Source organism: Hyperolius riggenbachi, chromosome 3, assembly GCF_040937935.1.
Source record: "Hyperolius riggenbachi isolate aHypRig1 chromosome 3, aHypRig1.pri, whole genome shotgun sequence".
Classification (NCBI taxonomy): Eukaryota; Metazoa; Chordata; class Amphibia; order Anura; family Hyperoliidae; genus Hyperolius; species Hyperolius riggenbachi.
Genome location: NC_090648.1, coordinates 202,525,905 through 202,548,903, shown reverse-complemented (window position 1 = coordinate 202,548,903; position 22,999 = coordinate 202,525,905). Strand labels below are relative to the sequence as shown.

The window sequence follows — 22,999 nt, the reverse complement described above, 5'->3', positions numbered from 1 at the left end:
AGACTATATTGAATGGATAATTTAGGCAGTCCCTTTTATCAGATTGAAATAGTAAGGGTTGGATGAAAAAGATTGGATCATTAGTGGCCATCATTACCCATTGCTTTCTTTTTAAATGCTTACATAAACACAGCCACTCCAAATGACTGCAAAGAAGAGTAATAGCTACAAAGAAGAGCTAACAGCTTAGGACATGTATTGATGAAGACTGAATGGAAAGATCATTTTGATAAAATGAAATTTAGAAAAGTTGTATAATTCTGAAATACATTGATAGCATTTTTTCGGGGAAAATTTTAGCTTTTTGTAACAAAAGCAGAATTTCCCTCTAGTGTTAACGTTACAGTATTTAAAATTCAGTGAAAATTAAATGGGCCTCACTACAGGGCCTTCCTCGGTGTATGGTGCTACATAGGAGATTATAGGAGACTGATTTAAAGAGATTTAAGGTGTCATTCATGTTTACCTATTAATAGGCTATAAGAAGAAACTGCAATTTTATGAAATTGATCCATGGTAAAACTTATTACATGAACAGAATTATACACCGAGTGCAAAATACAATATTTTAAACATTTTGTATGCTATAGAGTTAATGGTTATCTATCCCAGAGCTAGAGCTGAAATACAGAGCAGGATTCTATATTTAAAAATAGAGAAAAACAGTCTGGATAGTAATATTATCAAAAGGATGAGACTGGCAACAAAGAAATATTTGAAGCAGTTGTTTCCAGCGCTAATGCTTGAAATGTCAGGATTTGTACAGATCATTGATGCCTAAGGCTTTATGTTGGGAATGAAGATAAGGATTGATAGGAGGCACATGCTGTTGCACAAGTGAAAGTCTTCTAATTAATGTATTACGCTGCAGTGTCGCAGTTCAGCACAGACAGCATCCATGGGTGTCATAGTGGTTTGAGTTGTATACAATGCTGATGGTGCTTTACATTCACTTATCAGGTATCTTCTGTTACTTTTACTGCTTGACTTAACTTCTACACAGTATCATGAGCATAACAATAGGGGCTGCAGCCGCTGCACCCACGGGGAAGGGGGGGGGGCGCTCAGGGCCGTTTTGGGGGACAGGAGGGGTCACAGCTTGAGGTTTACTGTTTAAAAAGGAAGTAGCGTGAGGCACTTAGAGATTGGACCTCTGCAGTGGATGGCGGTATGTGTTCCTGCTGCCACCGATGTGCGGCCATGCTCTCTCCTCATGCTGCGCCCCCTCCTGCCCTCCAAAGCGGTCCTGAGCGGCCTCCCGGGGGGCGTGATTATTTTTTTGCAGGGGGGCCCGGTTTTTTCTAGTTATGCCCCAGTAAGTATGCCAGTAAGACACCTATATGCAAATAGCAGCAGGTTATGCTGCAACTCAGGTAAATATGCTTGTTGTGCCTTTCTTTTTCTTAGGGCCCATTCACACTTGCTAAACGCAAAACACTACCGCTTTTTTAGCATTTTGCTCAGGCGATTTTTTGCGTTGAATGTGAAAAATCGCCATTCACACTTGGCGATTTTTTAGCGATCGTGTTCAACGCTTCTATAGTACTGAAACGCGATTGCCGTGAAATCGCTTGAAAATGGTGCAGGATACACGTTTGGGTTTGGTGATTTGCGTTAATCGCCGGCGATTATCACCCATAGGGTATTATTGCACTAGCACTTTAAAAAGCGCTAGCGCTTAAGCATTTTGCCAAAATTGCCGGCAAAATGCTCTAGTGTGAATGGGCCGTTAAAGCGGACCCAAACCAAACATTTTTTTAATTCAAAATATTTAGTTGCACCACTCTGACACATATAAAGATAAATAAACACTCCTTCAAGCCGATGAGCATTTCAGTGCATGCTTTTCACCCTTCTCTTTCCATAACTAGGGTTATACAGGTGGCAGCCATTAGCAATACCTCCTTTGCTGGACACCATCTACTCCAGCATTTTCCGGATTCTGTCCCGGCAATATGAAAGGAAGGGAGGGGTTTCTCCAATAAATGTAAAATATTTTATATTTGTCATCATGCAGCTGAAAAAAGGCTGCTATTTATTATTATAATTTAGAAAATAGATTTTATTTCTGAAATCTTGTATTTTTAATTTGGGTCCACTTTAAGGCTGATTTCACATGACCTTTTTTAAACACTTGAAAAGCCACAAATCCACAAATAGTTTCTTGCATTTAAAAGCTGTCAGTTATTATGAACCAAACAAACCCGGCATCGAATATAGTCCACTTTAGATCCATATAAAAAATGTAGCAAACATCCTCAACTGTTACACCCTTCAAACTCTTATGTGTAAATATAATTTTGCAAACTATAATTGTCTGCGCAGAAACAGTTTAAAGAGCAGTAACATGTCTATGATTAACCAACCTCAAAACCAATCCTTGTAAAATTCTTTCATATCTGTATTGAAAGCCAATTTGTTTTACTGTCATTTAGGAATACGTGTTTTGGGGAAGGGGTGGCATGGACCTTAAGAGCATGGCTATACCACAAGAGGAATAGGCACTTTCAGGCCCTCCAGCTACCAACAGCAAAAACAAAACAAAATAACCTCTTCCTGAATCCTGATTTCCAGCTTCCAGATTCCTGATTAGTTAGGATGAGTGTGCTGCTTAGTGGCTGGATAGTGTACTGTAATGCTTAAAGAGAACCTGTACTGAGTAAAAATATTTAAAATAAACACATGAGGTAACTTCAAATGAACATTGCATAGTAACCTTGCCATCAGTTCCTCTCAGAAGCTCACCATTTTCTTCTGACAATAATCCCTTCCAGTTCTGACAATATTTTGTCAGATCTGAAATATATCAGTTGCTGTCAGTAAAAAATCAGTTGTTGTCAGTTATAGCTGAGAGGAACACTGATGTACCAGGTAAATGTCCATATTTCCCTATGGCTCAAGTGGGCGATGTTACAGTTTAACTGTGTGCTGACCAGAAAGCTGTTATGGGTAATGGCCATTTTCAAAATGGAGGACAGAAAACTCCCTTGATCACAGTGAACAAACAGGACGCGGGACAGGAGAAAGACACTGAGGAGTAGACTACATGGAAGGTAAGTATGACTTGTGTATGCTTATTTTGACTTTTAATTTTCAGTTCAGGTTTTCTTTAAGGGCTCTGCTTCTGACACAGGCTACCAGTGTTTGAATCTTGGCTCTTCCTTGTCAGTAAGTGAGCACCTATTCAAAAAGGAGTCATTGGGCAAGACTCCACCAATAATTCTGGGTGTAGCTTCCCCCACACTTGGCGAAATAAACCTGATTCTGATTCCCTAACACTGCTACTGCCTATTGAGCATGCCTTCATGGTTGCAGCTCTGGTGCTTTGAGTCCGGCAGGAGAAAAGCGCAATATAAATGTTCTGTGTCTTGCCTATTAGAGCATCTCCTCCAAATAGATGGTGAGAAGCACAGGAGTATTTTTTTTTATCTTACATATCTGTCTCACAAAGCAACTCATCTCTAAGTAATCATTATATCAATAGCACCATTTGATCTTCAATATTTTAACGACAGTGCATCCAATTTTAATAGAATATTGTATAAATATAATATTATGATATGGAGTTAAGCCAGTTTATGAAAACTCTGTCACCCAGTGCAAGTGCAATATCACAGGAATCAAAAGAAACAAGGAGAACTACAAGTCTTGTCCTTTTGGTTGTTTCGAGTATATATTGCTGTGGAGCTAAGTGAAATTTCCTCTTAGAAGCGTGCTAATGTAAAAGCTTCCATTTTTATTGCACAGTACAATGCATTTTGACATCTACAAAAAAAAGGATAAGAGTCTTAGCATCATAGATATTGGGTTATACTAGCAGAATGGTCAATGGCTACTGTTGCCCAGTAAGTATGTCCATGCTTTGCAATAATTAATAGACAACATACATGAATCAAGCCATCACTCATTCAGTGGGTATTCACGGTACAATGAATTTAAGTACAGTACATAAAATGTATTGTTATACCTTATTGTTAGGCAAGCAAGTTATTTAAAAGTTAGTGTTATTTCCACTTCTGAAAGTTAGTTTTAGGAATAAATGTTGACATCAAACACATTTTTAATTCAGGACAGTGTCCAAATTTGTAAGTCCAAAATTACTGGTTTGGATCTCTGGCATCTAACAAAAGCCAAAGAGTGTGTACCGTCACTTCAAGTGACATAAAAACTTATATTCAAATTGAGAAAATTGTCAGTGACCAAAAAAAAACAAAACAAAAAAGAATTTTAATACTGATTAAGTGAAATTGGTCAAAAAAAAATAAAATCTAAAATCATGTATAAGAGCTACAATTTTTTTCTGCAATTTCTTATTATTAAAATTTCCTTTCCATTTTTATTTGCAACTAGTTATCAATTTCTGAAACCATGTGCGGACACACATTACATTTAGTATCTTAGAATCTGTTCCCTGTTGTTCATTACAGACAGCCCAGGTATTGCTTCTTCCTGGATGAGTGTATTGGCTACAGAAAGCAGGAGTGCTTGTTAATTATTTTGCACATCCACAAGAAAAAAAAACTTGACTATAAAGTTTTTTCTCCAATCGGGACCTAGTAGGTTTATAGCGTAACCATCACTGATAAGGAATTACAGCCATAAAACTAATTTATGGAAGAGAATAGCTTCTGAGAGCGGAATAGAGATAAACAGGGGTCAATAGTTCATAGATTTTAGCTCTGGAATACTTCACACAAGACTGTGTCATTGAGAAGAAACAATGCAACATTAAAATAGGTTAAAAGTAGATTTCAAAAGAAAAACTGTGGTATATCTAAAAAATGAGTAATTAGGTAAATAACAAAAATCACAATTGCTTTAAAGTGGACCCAAATTAAAAATACAAGATTTCAGAAATAAAATCTATTTTCTAAATTATAATAATAAATAGCAGCCTTTTTTCAGCTGCATGATGACAAATATAAAATATTTTACATTTATTGGAGAAACCCCCCCTTCCTTTCAAATTGCCGGGATTTTTCCGGCAAACTGGTGAAGTAGATGGTGTCCGGCAATGGAGGAATTGCTAATGATCACCCCCACTATAACCCTAGTTATGGAAAGAGAAGGGTGAAAAGCATGCACTGAAATGCTCATAGGCTTGAAGGAGTGTTTATTTATCTTTGTGTGTGTCAGAGTGGTGCAACTAAATATTTTTAATTAAAAAAATGTTTGGTTTGGGTCCGCTTTAAGTAATGATATTATTCAGAAAAGTGTGTGGTAATGGTAAATATTACATTTATATTTTACCTGGCTTGCAGGAGTTTGGCCCACTACTGCTTCATATGGTGGCGGCAGCTCAGATGGGTAGAGGATTCCAGGGCTGTTTATTGAAACTTCATACAAAGTACTAAAGGGGGAATGTGGGAAATCCAGGTGAAGTCCTCTGTAGAGAGAAAACTCAGTCATCTCTATGTGTTTAACACGCCCTTCACAATAGATTAACCTTAATATCCTCTCTCTAACTATAATCACTGCAAATAAAACAGATTTACCTCTGTGCTAAATCACTCTATTTAATAATTACACCTTTGCTATCTAAATGTGCCCAACACACTAGACTTTAATTTATCAGGGTGATAAAGAAATTGGGCTGCTGTTAATTAACAAATGGGTTTCCATAAATACCAGTTTAATGTGTTTCATCTGCAAGTGAAAACATTTATACTCGCTGGATCTTTCATTTGCATCTCAATAACTTAGAAGTGAAGCAGTATGGTGCTGATGCTGTGCCCATGGAGATCAAATTCCTCAAAACATGCTCGTTAATGTTAGTGATATTTTATCAAGAAAAAAAAATGCAATAGCAATTATAAAAAAGCTCATTGAATGACAATTTCTCATTTTATTTTCTTAGAGTGAACATAATAAAGATTTAATATTTTCACAGTGATGAATATTAATAATAATACTGGAAGAATAGCAATATACAGTGGTTTTCTTTATGCAATTTATTACACATGTTGCACACCGAAATATCACTTTGACATAATGGGAATTCAACAAACAAAAATGGGCAAGCACCATTAACCACCCCCAATGAAAGTATAGTAACAGTTAGGGGAGTGTGCAGAATGGACCATGAAGAATACTATAACAAAAAAGAAACAAAAAGATGCTCCAAAGTACCGCACCACTGCAATAGTTCAATAAAAACAGTTAAAAACAGATAAAATAGGAGTACAGCGCACAATGATCAATAACATAATAATACATGAAGCTCAGCAAAAGTGCCAAAATAAATGTGCAAATAAAAACAACAGTTGGCAATATATATATATATATACAGTACATATACCGGTATATAATCACTGGAGGCTCTAACCCCTACATAACCTGTGATTCACATATGAAAGTGCAATAAACATCAATTATAACGTGTACAGCAACCTATATATCTAGTATATCCAGGATAATGGAAGTGCAAAGTGTCTGAATAATGTGCAATAGTGTAAAAAAGGTGCTAAGTGCCTGAGGTAGATGTAGTTAAGTAGGAGAAGAAACAGAAACAAGTGAAGGGACAGATAGGACCATTGAAGCAGGATGAACAGGGTGCATCACACTGGAAATAGAAACCATTCACAGAGAAAGAATACTTCCGCAGTGAAAAAGTACAGAAATGGTGTAGGAAGTAGAGGTTACCGGAATGAACAAGGATAGGGGAGCGTGCCTCCTAAATGTCCAAATGCAGGATGACATGCATGACAGAGATGTTTTGGCGAGATGTTTTTTGCTTTGCTGGCATGCCACCAGCTACTATTGCAATATTTTTCAATATTTACTTTTGTTCATCACTTTATATTAGTCTGCTGGAAGGTGGAAATGCATAGCTGGTTGCCATAGCAGCCAATAAAATGTACCCGAGAGGAATCATCAGCACAAATGTTAAGTTATAACTTTTGTGTGGATGCTTTTTTGTTGACTTATGCTGCTTACCAGTTGCTTTAGCAGTCAGCTGGAGATCCATTTTTTCCCTTTGATTCACAGTACCAAGCTGAAATCAAAGTTATGTAAAACCTATTGTGGACGAGTTATGGAAAATCTGTTGCGGTTTTCTCTGTAAAGGCCACAACAAAATCAGAAATTCAGGATGCAATGTCCTTCCTTTGGGATTAACAAGAGATGCAATTGCAGTAAAGTCAACTGATATCCAACCATATACTCCAATGTCCCATATTAATAAACTGATTTAACTGGTTTTGTGCATATTTACCATATCTGTATTATAGCTTCTACATCATTTTGTTACTGTCCACTCAAAGTTGCTGAGCCTGTCTGTGCCAAAACTAATTCCAGGTGTGACCCCTGTCAAGCTTGGCAAATTAATCTGATTCTTATATCATCAGTTCTATTTTCTGTAATTGTAGTTTCCCAATGTATACAGTATATATCCTCTGATAGCAAGATGAAACTTTCCTCACCTTTGTACTTCCATGACAGGAGTGCAGGTGTATTCTGGTGGGTAGTAGGGAGGAGGTGGTATCGGTGGAATAAACTCATCAAAATCCAGTGTCTGGTGGAGGATTGCTCCATGTGCCATCATGCAGTCCATGCTGGTGGCATGGCCTCTGTGTGGTAGAAACTGAAATAAAATAAAGACATAAAATCAACACAGTGGGCATATACATACACACATATTTTATGTATCACTATTCTAGCAGTTGGAATGTGCCCCTGCCATTTCACAAGTGCTTTTGAAAATAAGGAAACACCTGAAAATGCCCTATGAGGAAAAGATCTTGTAAAAAAAATAGTTTGATTTTTACTACTTATTGTAAGTGACAGCAACAGTAAAAAAATTCCAATGTTAAATTACTATTTGATAGTGGAGAAAGGACCAGGCATATCGCTAGACCCATAGTTCCATAGCACATGCCATGGATCTATTCTGAGGAGCCCCAAAACACTCCTCCTCCCCAGCAGAGTTGCTTAGGGTGCACAGTACTCACCTCTGGCCACTTGGTATCCAGAACCTGCAGACATCTTCACTTCTAGGTTTCTCCCCCTAGTGTCTGAGAATGAATAAGGCACTAGAGCTCCTCTAGAGACTCTCAGATGCTAGGGGGAGAAAGACAAAAGTGAAGATGAAGACAGAGGACATGAATACACAACTACCCACTGTGCTACTGTTCCCGGGAGGTAGTAGAGGTACCTCTGTGCCACTGTGTGCCACCTGTGGTACATCCGGGGCACATCCAGGAGTTGGCGGCAGAGCTGCCATTTTGGTGTGTGTGTCCTCCTCTGCCAGGTATGCCCTCATTCTCTGCCAGGCAGGCACCCAGCATGCCCCCCATTAATGCAGCACAGCTCCCAGCATATCCTACATTGAGGCACCACTTCTCCCAGCATGTCGCCATAGAGGTACTACAGATCCCAGCATACCCCCATAACCCATAAAGCTGTGGAGCCACTATGGGACATGCTGGGAGCTGGGGTTCCTCTATGTGGGCATGCTGGGAGGTGCTAGTCCCAGCATCATGTCCAGCATTCCAGTATCACAGCCAGCCAGCATCACAGCCAGCCAGCATCACAGCCAACCAGCATCACAGCCAACCAGCATTACAGCCAGCATCATGGGCAGTAAGCCAGCATCATGGCCAGTCAGCTAGCATCATTGGCTAGTCAGCCAGTATCATGGCCAGTCAGCCAGCATCATGTCCAGCATCAAAGCCAGTCAGAATTACAATCAGCTGGCCATCCAACAGCCCCACCAGTCATCCATGATCAGCACCAGCCAGCATCATGACCATCCAGCATCACGGCCAGCTAACCAACATTACAGCCAGCCAGCCAGCCAGCCATGACTCCGGCCAGCCAGCCATGATCCCCGACAGTCAGCCATGATCCCCGCCAGCCAGCCATGATCGCCGCCAGCCAGCATCACGGCTAGCCAACCAACATCACAGCCTGCATCACGGCCAGCCAGCCATGATTCCCACCAGCCAGCCATGATCCGCACCAGACAGCTATGATCCCCACCACCCAGAATCAAGGGCAGCCAACCAACATCACAGCCAGCCAGCATCACGGCCATCCAGCCATGATCCCCGCCAGCCAGCCATGATCCCGACCAGCCAGCATCACGGCAAGCCAAACAACATCACAGCCAGCATCATGGCCATCCAGCATCATGACCAGCCAACCAACATCACGGCCAGCCTGCCATGATCCCCACCAGCCAGCCATGATTCCGGCCAATCAGAATCACGGCCAGCCAGCATTACAGCCAGCCAACCAACATCACAGCTAGCTAGCCATGATCCCAAACAGACAGCCAGCATCATGGCCAGCCAGAATCACTGCCAGCCAGCCCAGAATCACTGCTAGCCAACCCAGCACACATCACTGTCAGGCCAGCCAGCATAGCATCACCACCAGGCCAGCTGAGTACAACACCCAGGCCAACACAGAAGCCATGTGAGAGGACTTTTTGCCTATTATTGTGAACACCTATATATTTGTGAAATATCTTTGTGGGAACACAACTGCCGTGCTGATTGTCGCTATAGGTGGTGCATTGCAGTGCGGCAAGCCGTGTTACAAAGCAGCCGTTATGCCACACCGCAAGACACCACTGTGAACGTAGCCTAGGTAATGCTGCTGCTAAGTTCATGTACATTTGGCCCCACCCATGACCACACCTACTTCCCAACACATGGCCATGCCCATTTTCAGCTCAAAACTGACATGGTGCCCAGAGGAGCCCCAGATCTCCCAGGACCCTATCAATGACCGCAGAAAGGATATAAACATGAATCATCCATACCTTATTTATAAAGAAAAAATATCCACTAACATACAGTATAGCAGTTGCAATATTGGAACTGATGGATGGCATTTATCTACATTTCACATGTCTATGGCTGGACTATAAAGCCTATATTATCTTTTGTTTATTTAATCTAGCATGCCATAATGCATGAGTTTTCCTATATAATGTCCACAAAGGTGAAATAAATAATACTGAAAATACTTTAATAAGGCACAAATATGTAGAACAATTTTACTTTAGCACAAAGCCATATCTGAAAAGACTATTATGTATAAAATGTCTAAAGATCTGCATGAAAATTTTAGAAGCATCTGTGTCACAAGAGATATTCGGTGCAATTTGACAAGATCTGACATCCTGCTTGTACATTTTTTTTCTGATAACGTAGAGTTATGAAGATATTCTCATAAATAGTAACTGTGAGACAGCCAGCATTCAGAAAATGTGGATAGTTGTAGCAGATTAACTAATAAATGTATATATGCTAAACGTTCAATCTCAGATATTTAGATCTCTGAATTACGGCTGTTTCGGACGGGTGTCTGAACCAGCAGTGGCAGATCTCGTTTTGACAATACCAAATGCTTTTCCACTACCGAACAGCAAAACATTTGGCAACCTTTGGCGCAGCCTCCCGGAGTTTAGACATTGCGTTGTGATGTGACCCCTGTGGGGGGGGGGGGGGGGGCAAAGAATTGGGAAGCGTAGCTGATACTGGATGTTACATGTAGCCCCCAGGATGAAACAAAATAATGGGATCAAGTGTTCCATTTGCAGAGAACAGCAGGAAAAGCCGGTCCTGGTGTTTAAAGGGAAACTGAAGTGAGAGTTACAGGGAGGCTGACATACCGTATATACTCGTAAGCAAGACAAATTTTTCACCCCCCAAAAGAGGCCCAAAAGTTGGGGGGTCGGCTTGCTTGCGAGTTATGTTCCAGTATGGGTAGGTGGGTGGGTAGGTAGTGCCCCTCCCCGCTCCCCCTGCGGCCGCCGCTGCTATTACCTTAGGCGGCAGCGCTTCCTCTATCCCCGTCCTGCTCCGGCAACTAATTCACAGCAGCGTGCCCCTCGGCGGCTGCTGTGTGATGACGGAGGAAATCATAGAGAGCGGTTCCCATAGTAACAGCGATACATATCGCTGCTACAGGAAGCCGCTCTCTATGGTTTCCTCCGTCATCGCACTGCAGCCGCCGAGGGGCGCACGGCTGTGAATTAGTTACCAGAGCAGGACGGGGATAGAGGAAGCGGCGCCTCCTAAGGTAATAGCAGCGGCGGCCGTGGGGGGAGCGGGGAGGGGCACTACCTACCTACCCACCCACCTAGCCATACTGGGCACTATACTAGTCATACTGGGCACTATGCTAGCTATACTGGGGCACTATGCTAGCTATACTGGGGCACTATGCTAGCTATACTGGGGCACTATGCTAGCTATACTGGGGCACTATACTAGCCATACTGGGCACTATGCTAGCCATACTGGGCACTATACTAGCCATACTGGGCACTATACTAGCTATACTGGGACACTATACTAGCTATAATGGGCACTTTACTAGCTATACGTGGGGACTACCTACCCATACTGGGCACTTTACTAGCTATACTGGGACACACTGGGGGGGGGGGGATCACGCGCCCAGAATTTCATACCCCCGGCTTATATGGGGGTCAATCATTTTTTCATGGTTTTTCAGGTAAAAGTTGGGGGGACGGCTTACATGCGGGTCAGCTTGCTTGAGAGTATATACGGTATTTATTTCCTTCTAAATAATACCAGTAGCCTGCTAAGCCTGACAGTACTGATCTTTCTCACTGCAGCAGTAGAATTTAAGTTAACCCCTTGAAACAAGCTTGTAGCTAATTTAGGCATACTTAGTCAAAAACATCTGATATGCATGCTTGTTCAGAGGCTATGGCTTAAAGTATTAAAGGCAGAGCATCAGCAGGATAGCCAGGAAATCTGCATTTGCATCTGCAAGGAAATTAATATGGCAGCCTCCACATCTTCTCATTTCAGTTTCCCTTTAAAAAGCATTGTCCAATCATTTGCATGGATGGAAAGCGCTTGAGTGATGATGCTGCAAACAACGTTTATTGCCCTTGTAAACCAGGCCTAAGTCCTCAGCTCTAGCTGGGAATTTAAACACATAAAAAGATGATTAAATGCCCCTGCCTGTACAATTTAAACTCTAAAATGTACCACCATGATCCTAGTAAGTTATGTAAAGTGTACCAGAGATTCCCCCCCAAAAAAGATTTAAACATACCTCGGGCTTCCTCCAGCCCCATCAGCTTGGATTGCTCCCACGCCACTGTCCTCCGAAGTCTGCAGCGCCGGTGCCGGGTCCCCACACATCCATCAGTCGGTTCCAGTCTACACAGGACAAGTGTGCTCTTTGCATATCTCTCCAGCAGTTGCTGGAGAGGTACGTAGGGGCGCACTTCCCTTATGTCAGACTGGCACCAACTGACGGAAGTGCGGGTGGCCCGGTATCGGCGCTGCAGACATCAAAGGACGGTGGCATGGGAGCAATCCAAGCTGATGGGGCTGGAGGAAGCCACAGGTATGTAGAAATCTCTTTTTTCGGGAGCTCTGAGTCCCTTTAAATACTGTATAGACTGACATTTTGGTCCAAAGATCCTTCACTGCTGATTATGAAGAGAACTCCCCAGCTTTAGAATATGTTCAAAGCTTTCTCCTAAGTTTTCTCAAATGACAATAAGTTGTTAAAAAGGTTTTTAAAAGAATAAAAAAATCTGTGATACTAAAGACATATAAATTAACATTATGCACAGTTCAGGCCGGTTTCACACCAGCAACATGGGTTTTGGTTGCGGTGTGATCAGATCATTGCAATGCTTAAAGGAGAACTATAGTGAGAGGTATATGGAGGCTGCCATATTTATTTCCATTTAAGCAATACCAGTTGCCTGGCTAGCCTGCTAATCATCTGCCTCTAATACTTTCAGCCATAGGCCCTGAACAAGCATGCGGCAGATCAGGTGTTTCTGACAAATTTGACAGATATAACAAGATTAGCTGAATGCTTGTTTCTAGTGTGATTCAGAGATGTTTTCAGCCAAATAGACCAGCAGGGCTGCCAGGGAACTGATATTGCTTAAAAGGAAATAAATATGGCAGCCGCCATATACCTCTCATTGCAGTTCTCCTGTAAAACAGGCTTGGAGATACCTGCGGCAATGTACAGTAATGTAGATTTTGCCAGCAAGCCAAACTAGTGAGACTCTCTAGTGCTCACTTCCTTTGGTCGAAATACAAATTGCATGGAAGTGTATTGAAATAAATACGCTTGTGCGCATGCGCACCGCAACGCTACAAGTTTGAAAATATGGGAGGCACCATTGACTTACATGACTTCTGGTCACTGTGCGTGATAGCAGGTCTTGACCGGTAAAGCGCTGATGCTTTCACATCAGATGCGATGCTTCCGGTGTATTGCATTGCACTGCATCAGGTATGAAATGTCCAATAGACTTTCATTGTTTTCGCATTACCCTGCGGTAAAAAAAGGGTAATGCAATGAAAACGTCCCATTGTGAAAGGGGTCTCAATATACAATTATTTGGCAATTCCTACAATGCAGCTATCTCATTGCCAGTGGCATATTGGTGGGCATTTTTTGCAACCCCTATTGATGCATGAATGCATCCAACCCCAAACACTCTAGGCTCATCAGAACAAAAGCTATATGTTTTATTTCTGCTGTTTCCAACAGTATCTTTACAGCTGGAATTATTATGAAGTATCATAAAGGACTTTTTGTCAGCCTATGTACTGTATTCTGTTCAGAACTGATACTATTTGTCTTAATAAACAATTATGCCTAGATATAACTTAATTTATTTAGCTAGTGGATAATAAGGGAAATTAGCAATGTACCTGCTAGGCAACATCAGCGTAACTAAATCATTATTGCAAGGTAACTAAATCATTATCTCAAGTTTCTTCAGCCAGCCCTGGATGTGAGTGTCGGAGAATGAAAAGACACTATTGCTGGAAATCTTTCCATGACATAAAAAAACAGTGGATTAATGAGCCTGTTAGCAAGTCAAACCGGTACATGACCCTGCAGGGGCTATTCTGGAAATCAAATAGTGTAAAGACCTTGCGACCTCCTCCTTTTGTGCTACACTAAAGGGAAACCATGGCTAAAGCCAATTGAAGAAAATTGTGTCTCTATTCCTCCCTTAGGCAAGGTTCCGTTGTCATGTCATTTTCCCTGGATCTCTAGCAGGCTAGCTTCGTAACTTCTGCCTCTAGAAACCGCTAAGCTGATAATATTTGCTGAAGGCACAATTCTGTACTGTGCTTGAGCTACTAAGTTCTTGTTTGTACTGTTGTCTGCTTGCATTACTGTGATCTACAGTCAATCTGAAAAAAGACATCAGTGGGCTATTACTCATAATATTTCACTTGTGCCTTTCTGAAGGTTCTCTGCTGTACTTTAAATTATTAAAACGTTCAGAAACCTAACGCTTTCCAGTTATAAATACGTATGGACAACATGGTGATTAAGAATGAAGGTTTGTAAAGCTGTGGTTCTGAGATTGATTCCTACCAGAGCACTTTCTGCATGGATACTTTATTTCCTTGATCCTGTGGGCTTCTTTATGGTTAAGAAAGAAAGTGGTAGGCTATTTGGGCTCTGTCTACATACAGTACATCTGTGTGATTGTGTTAGAAACATCAGAGGTTAACTGCACTGGAAAAGGCAAGGCATTTATACAGTAATATAGAGTTTCTCAAAATTGCACGCACACTTTGAAGATTTATCAATACAGTTTCAATAAAGATTTACAATTACAGTATAAGTAAGGACAGTTGTGTTATAACTTTGAGTAACCATGTTTTCATTATCACAGTTGTAAAAACAGTGCAGGAGATTTGGGTGCAGCCGGCGCCAACATAGGCTATAATAGCAATAATGGCTATAGAGGCTATATATATATGGATCCGGATCCCCACGTCCCCATCCTCTTCCCTTTACAAGGGTAAGCTCTGCTCGATTTTCATGCTAATCTTGCTTCTATTATTGTGACATATCTACTGTTCCCTGACTTCATGCTGGCTATGGTCTGATGCACGAGGCTCTCTAATTCTGCTATTTGGGGTTGCTCAGATCCTTTTTTTGTCCCACACTGGGTTTATTGTTCTTGTTCTACCTCCATATCTACACTTGTGGATTGCTCACAGTTTTCTTGTACATTGCATTTGCACCTTATGTATTGTTACGGAACATAATTCATTGTATACGCACTTTTTTGATCATGGAATGACCTCATATGAACTGTATTGCACAGCACTTTGTTTACTTGTATGTTGCACATCTCCAGACCAGCAGTAGTTGTTATATGTATTCCTTACGTGTGGCGCCCTGGATTGCCGGCAACACCGATTTCATTACCCAATCATTCCTAACTCTGTTACTGATGCCATGAAGTGTCAGTTCTTTATGTATTAGCACCTTGGGTCGGTGTGCTGGCAACCCCGGGATCCACTTCTATTGAGTGGATCTGCAACTATATTGTATTACATTACTAGGAAATTATGGATGGCAAGAGGCCAGGGGATCCTCATTGTTTTTAATTGTTTTTAATTATGACGTTGTTTAAATAAAAGTAACTGATTTTTTGCACTACTTTGGCTTGAGCATCATATTTATGAGAGATATGAAGGGGACTACTTTTTCTTTTCTTTTGTGAACTGAGTATCTTTGGATCGGTGATCCTAGTCCCCAATAATATGCGTTTGTTCCTTACAGGACATGGCTGTCAGTGGATTTGACTAGACAGTGACTTTTGGGCGAAATCCTTTGAGAAAGTAATGGCTATAGAGACACTGAGTTAGTAATTTGGGTGCCGTCAAAAGACAAAGCACAAATTACTACAAAAACACTGTAATTTGGCCACCAGCAATAGCTGGAACCTTTCTTCACTATCCATGGTGGCCTAGAGGGGGGATAGAAATTAAAGGAATACTGTAGGGGGGTCGGTGGAAAATTAGTTGAACTTACTCAGGGCTTCTAATGGTCCCCCACAGACATCCTGTGCCTGCGCAGCCACCCACCGATGCTCTGGCCCCGCCTCCGGTTCACTTCTGAAATTTCAGACTCTAAAGTCTGAAAACCACAGAGCCTGCGTTGCCGTGTCCTTGCACCCGCTGATGTCACCAGGAGCCTGCGCAGTACGCTCCCCCCTACAGTATACTTTTAATGCTGCCGGGACTTGTGCAGGAGCAGGTTGAGCCATTTATCGGCTTTACCCTGCGCCCAAATCTCCTGGCGGCTGAATTATAAGTATGCAGTTATTCTGGCCTACATAGATCTACAGAGTTGCAAACATCATAATACAGTGCAGTGTGATTTGAGTGAGTTCTTTTTATGTACAAGCAAACAGAAACACTCAGATCATGTCAGAATATAATATGCTGCCCGCTGACCTGCATGTTCAGAAGCAAAGAATAGTCAGGGTCAGAGATCGTAAGACAAGACTTCTGAATAGCAGTTTTCAAAGATTAACTGCAGTCTCTAATAAAAACAATTACATTTTATAGCAGCCTATTTGATTTCAGCCTGTCCTCCTGAATAGTCCATTTTCTGTGAAAGAAGATTAACTTTATGCAGAAGCCAGTCTGTTAGCATCATTCTGAATACTTTATTATTTCTGAATACTGAAGAGGGAAGCATTTTAAGGAAAGTCACGTTGACATAAAAAGAAAATACAGACACCACTTGTGATAATCATTTCCAGGACTGTAATTGTCTATTGGCTAAAGCTCAGCTTATACTATTTTGTTGCCCTGCAGACAGTGGACTGAATACAGAGGAGTGCAATCATTTCCTATGTGTCAGTTCACATTGACCGGTTCTGTTTTTGTCTGTTGTAGTTTGTTGTGGAAGAGAGCTGCATGAATTTTCTGGACAGAGGATTGCATTATCATTCATTTGATGGATGAAATACCTCTGCTTGGGAGCGACAGCAAATCCTGCAATGAACCATGCAATGATGACAGTGCCTCCTTCAAAATGGATACAATCAGGGCTGTTTTTGAAGACAGGCTCACCAGGCAAAGGTTTGGAGTGGCATTCAGGCTGCCCGTCTATGGAAAATGCCTCCTCCCTTCTTAATAGGTTGATGAAGTATGATGAGCTGAGCTAGGCAGATACTGTGTTCATGTACTATACTGAAAGTTGGATGTGTCCAATCTATATTGGTGGGTTATGGGCTGCTGCTTGCCACAACCTCCTCTTCCCATCTTTTTCTTGTTCATCACTCCTAACACTAACTTCGTTCCTCCCAAAGAAAAGTATTTCCTGACACATAACCCTAAATTCCTACTTTGTGTAAATCACCTCCAGATGCCTAACTCTTCCCTTAATGTTGTCATCTTCCTAAACCATAACCTACCCACCCAGTGTGTAAACCCCTTGTTGATGCCTAACCCTAACTTCTGATAGATCAAGCTAACCTCTACCTACCCTATCTCTAACACTATGGGCCTGATTCACAAAGCGGTGCAAAGTGTTTGCACGCCTGTGAAAAGCCCTTTATCACGCCTAAACTCAGTTTAGGCGTGATAAAATGAAACTTGCGCGAAATTCATCGCACGGTGCAGTTCGCGCGATGTGCCCATTAAACCCTATGGGCGTTGCGCGCGGAATTGCGCGATTTCACGCGCAAAGTTTTGCGTGCGGGACTTTGCGCGCGATAAAGAGCAAAAGCGGTGCTAACTCAGCAGTGCACGGCTTATCACGCCTAAAGTCTTTTAGGCGTGATAACTGAGTTATAACCGCTTTGTGAATCAGGCCCTATGTTCTAACCCTAAATGCTTATAGTGTATTGTGTGTGTGTTGTGTTGGGGGGGGGGGCACAGGTTGCCAGTATAATGTAAACTTAGCCTAAATGTTTGCCACCACACCGTGAAGCTCCAGGATCCTGGGCTTGATTCCTATTAAAGGCAATATTTGAATGTGGTTTATATGCATGCTATGTTTATGTAAGTTTCCTCTGAGTGCTCTAGCTTTCTTGCACTTTCCAAAAATATACTGATACACACTACATGCAGTGCTGTCTGATACAGTGCATTGCACATTGTGTGTGATGGCAAAGTCCATTAATTTTCATTTTACGGTTTCCAATACAGAAAGCATAGCTGTGATCTCATTTGTGCACACAGTGGGTTCGATTCACTACAGCGTGATAACTGATATCACAGCAGTTATCATGCGATCTGCTGCACGCGGCGGGTTGCGAAACAAGCATGTGAACATACGCAGACCTTCGATAATCACGCAGAGTAATCTCTTACACGCGCAAAGAGCCGCGTGTGGCAGATTGCGTGATAACTGCTGTGATAGCAGTTTTCACGCTTTAGTGAATCAACCCCATTGTGTGAAAGAGCCCTTAGTCAGTGAACACTGGACAGTACTCACTAAATCAGGGATCCCCAAACGTTTTGGGTTAAAGGTCGGGTCAACATACTTCAGACTGCTGGAGGGCCGGAGTATACATAAAATGATGTAGAAGTCTTTGCGGGCCAGACATTGAAGCATGCCCAGGTGACAACCTGCAGTCCAATTGGAGAGCAGCGTCACCGACCTGATGTGAAATTTAATTGGAAACCAGTGAATGACTGCTTTCTAATTTCCATGTGTATGGGTGGTGCCAGCACTGCTATTCTATATGCGGACCACCAATATTTAAAGATGTAGCTGACTGCATCTATAAGTAATACATTGTGTGTGTGTGGGGGCCAGTAAAAAAGCCACATTTGGCCTGCGGGCCTTAGTTTGAGAACCACTGCACTAAACAAAGGGAATACGCTGAAATTATTAAATAATATCTGAAACAACAGTAGTGGTGGCCGAACATCACAATTTCACATCTGTAAATGGGTTCCCAAATTTTACTTCAAAAAATTGCAAACCAATTGTTGTGAAGGAGAACAGTGGGAACAAGGGAATTTAAAGACCTTGTACTTTTTAGGAAAATCGATTTAAAAGTTTCGATAGGAAAAAAGATTATTTTAAATGCGGTTAAATGACCGATAATGTATCAAACTATCGGTAGTGTAAATTAACTTGCATCAAAAGAAAGAGCAGTGAATTTCATGTCAGGGTCTCCAGGATGTCAGTATGCAGTGCGCAATGACCACCTAGCCTCCTCCTTTCCCCCATTTTGTCTAATAGACAAGGCGCTCTTCCTGACCTGCAGTGCCCAGGAGGAGGTGGGATCCATCAACGCCCAGGAGGGGGTGTTATGATAGCATCTGAAGTCCTGTTTAAGATGTGGACCTACATATGCTGCCCTATCCCCAAGTGAAATGAGTATAGGTATACTGAGTGCCCCTTACCCATTTCCCCAAAGAGTAAAAATGAAATAAAAACATGACTATCAGAAAAGTCCTTTAATATTCTTAATTAACCAGACATGCTTACCTTTAATTAATGTTCCCACTCCAAGATCCTCAGAAAGGCCCCATGCCAATATCCTCTGATACCATTGAAGATCTCCGCACACCCACTGCCACACACAATGCTCCCCCACACAGCTCCTGAGAGCCATAAGCATCTTTAAAAGTCCCTCCAGGGCTCCCCATTGGTCCATTAACAGACCAATGGAAATCTGGAGGATTCCCATTGGTCTGTTAATAAACCAATGGGGGCCCTGGAGAGACTTTTGAAGATGCTTATAGCGCTCAGCTATACTTAGTATAGCCAGAGTCCCATCCCCGACACTGCTACTGCCAGCTCCCGATGTCCTCCGCACACGTATTTTGCCAGCCCACGTTAGCATCTAGAGCACCCACAGGCTGTTCCAGGTGACAGCATTACGATTAATTGCTCTACAGACATATAACTTACTACCATCTAGCAGCACTTTCTGTTCCACTTAGCCTTATTTACCACAAGATAAATCCGTCATGGTATGTAAAAGTAATGTGTTGCCTCTCCATCACCAAAATAGTCAGGCTTGTGACTTCTGTTGAATTTCTTTTTACTTAGTTTTCAGGCCTCTTGCACACTGCAAGTGATTCTGATTCAGATTCCGCTTTTTTGATCAGTTTTTACATCCGATTCAGATTCCGATTTGCAATGTGCAGGGAGCAAACTGCAAATCTGAATCGGAATCGGAAGTAAAAACAGATTAAAAAGCGGAATCTGAATCTGAATCGCTTGCAGTGTGCAAGAGGCCTTAGTGTGTAAACATTCCCAGCTCTGCAGTGTGCATAGCTCATGTTACTGACTGAGAACTGCAGCAGAGGAGGAACCATGATATAGAGCAGGTAGGGGTGCGACTGGACCAAGCAATTCCTGCATGAACAAGCGAGCAATGGTTTCAGCCTTTTCTCTGTAAATGTGCCAATCACAGGACAGCATGTGTATTTACACTAAGAGTAAATGGTAAGTTATTACTTTCCAGAGTGTAATATCCTCTTTAATTCTAAATTAAACAATAATCAGACCACCAAAACATCTTAGAGATGCCAGGTGGTTTTCCTCTGCTTGCCAAATAGCACAGACAGAGATTGCAGAGCATTAAGACATTTTAATTGGTAGCTGTATATTAAAAGCTTGGCTGAATGATCTAAACATTCTTGTCATGCGGCGAAAAAAGCCTTTATTACATTTCTATTTGATTTAAAACTAGTACATAAGAGCTATCTGGGGGTTTCTCCACAAAGGTGCACCATAAAATCTTTGTTGAGGATACTTTCCATGGTTTTGTAAAGCTATGAGCAAATGTTGTTTTGTAATACAACTGAAGTTCAAAAATAAAAATAAAAGAAAAGAAAAATTAATAAAGAAAGAAAAAACTTGGGCCCCAATTTACTTGATTTGCCCAAGTAAGGAAAATAATGTGTTGTCACTTTGCGCGGTAGTAAGTACTTTTATCTTCCCCGCTTTCTGCAGTAATTACATGCAACAATGACTGTAATTAAGGTTGCTACCGGAAGGTTAAGGTTGCGCAGCTTCCTTACATCAACCTCTAATTTAAAATAATGGGATTTAATTCATGGGAAAATATGGAAAAATGATAGCCTTCTCGGAAAAGCACAAAGTAGGAGTGGACAAAGTTCTTTTCAGCTATTCCTTAAAGAAGGATTAAACTCTGACATAACATTCAGTAAAAACATTTTTTTCTACTTTTTATTACTCATACAGTTATTTTGCTTTTGTTCACAAGTATTACTGTCTGTTTATCTGCATGGAAAGTAATTTATTGCATAGCTGCAGGGCTGCCATCAGAAATTTTGGGGCCCCTCACACATTATCAGGCCTGGGCCCCCCCCGGTCTAGTTGCTGAGCCCACCCACTAGCCACTCCACCCCGTGTCTGTATGCAAAATGCGCTGCGGCGAAAAATGTGCATGGCTCTGACAATGAAGAAAGCAGCATGCACAGCGTGATGTGCCAAAAAGTGGGGGTTACCATGGCATGTTGTGGGTGAAGCCAAATACTTGTAGGTCCTTTCTTATCCTTTATCTATTCTCTTTTGTGTCCCTCTGTGTGACCTCATGTTCCTGTCTCATCTCTTTTCTCCCTGTGCCTCTGTTGTCCGCCTCTGTTCCCCCTGTGCCTCGTTTATCCCTCTGTGTTACCTCTTGTCCCCTTCTGTCTCAGCTCCTTCCCCTGCCCTAGCCAGGTATAGGTGCCCCCCAGAAAAGGTATCCAGGCATAGGTGGTGCCCCAGTAAAGGTAGCCTGGTGTAGATGCCCCCCAGTATAGGTAGCCTGGTATAGCTGGTGCCCCAGTATAGGCCGGCAAGATACACGGGCCCCCAGTATAGTTATTCAACTATAGGTGGTGCCCCTGTATAGTTAGCCTGGTATAGTTGCCCCCAGTATAGGCTGGTATGGGTGGTGCACCAGTATAGGTTATCCAGGTACAGGTGTCCCCAGTATAGGTAGCAAGCTATAGGCACCCCAGTATAAGTAGCAAAGTATAGGTGGTGCCCCAGGATAGGTAGCCAGGTACAGGTGGTGCCCCAGTATAGGTAGCCAAGTATAGGTGGTGCCCCAGTATAGGTAGCCAAGTAGAGGTGGTGCCCCAGATATAGGTAGCTAGGTATAAGTGGTTCCAACCCCAGTATAGGTAGAAAGGTATAGGTGGTAGCCCAGTATAGGTAGCCTGTAGCTAGATATAGCTGGTGCCCCAGTATAGAAAGTCCACTGTAGCAGGTTCACTCATCTGCTCCCCACGTTCAAGCACTGAGGTCACTCTTCTCTCAGTGCTGGAACATGGTGTGCTGGTTAGTGAACCAAAGGCCCGCAGCCAGCACATGCAGCCCTTCCAGAGCTTTGGGAGGGCCTCCAGGGGCCCCTCACTGCAGTGTCAGTTGTCCCCCCCGATGCTGTTATATAATTACAATGGAATCATTTGCATTGTTACAGTGTAACCAGTGAGAATATGTTTTCTCCTGTTTGCATTTTTGGTTTGTATACAGCTGAGGTACTTCTAGCATTGTTTATATTATCTTGTTTGTTTTCTTATCTGCTACTATTTTAATCCCTTTCTTAAAGAGAAACTCCCACTAAGAATTGAACTGTATCCCAATCAGTAGCCAATATCCCCTTTTACATGAGAAATCTATTCCTTTTCACAAACAGACCATCGGGGGCACTGTACAAAATGTACTACCCAAAGAAAGCCTAATTGGTGGCGAAAAAAACAAGATATAGATCAATTAATTGTGATAATTAGTGATAAAGTTATTGGTGTATGAATGGGAGGTGAAAATTGCTCAGATGCATAAGGTAAAAAATACCTGCGGGCTGAAATGGTTAAGACAAAATGCCTCTACTGAGCTGCATATTGTTGTCAATCTCAGCTTACTCACAGGGCTACATAAAGAAGTGGTGACTTTGCCAATGGGATAATGGCTTTTTATTGTCCAAATGCAGGCTGGGGGGCAGGCAGTACAATGTCTTAATTATTCTATGCATGAACCACCAGAATGTCTGAACAGAATTTCATGTTAACTGCTGTAGTTCAGTCTCCCATTTTTAATTCATATGGTAGTAAATTAGCAATGCACAATGTGGCTGTATGTGTCCTTTAGCGTTCCTCTTGAGGTAACAGTGTTGCTTTATTGGAGAAACAGCTGTCCAGACTCCTTCCACCACATCTCAACATGACCCACACATGTGGTAGTCAGGAAGGCACTGTGAGTTTAATGGTTTGTGGTCAGTACTGTCCATTTA

General features: G+C 42.0%; 1 protein-coding gene across 2 annotated transcripts in view; it reads right to left on the bottom strand.

The window, feature by feature from the left end:
* Positions 1 to 22,999, bottom strand: part of ENTREP2 (endosomal transmembrane epsin interactor 2) — a 978,998-nt gene that overhangs the window by 146,847 nt on the left and 809,152 nt on the right. For both annotated transcript variants that reach the window (XM_068272537.1, XM_068272539.1), the window contains 2 exons: positions 7,422 to 7,582; positions 5,251 to 5,386 (listed from right to left, as the gene is read on the bottom strand). In XM_068272537.1, the coding sequence (XP_068128638.1) occupies positions 5,251 to 5,386; positions 7,422 to 7,582 (297 nt within the window). The remainder of the gene's footprint in view (positions 1 to 5,250; positions 5,387 to 7,421; positions 7,583 to 22,999) is intronic.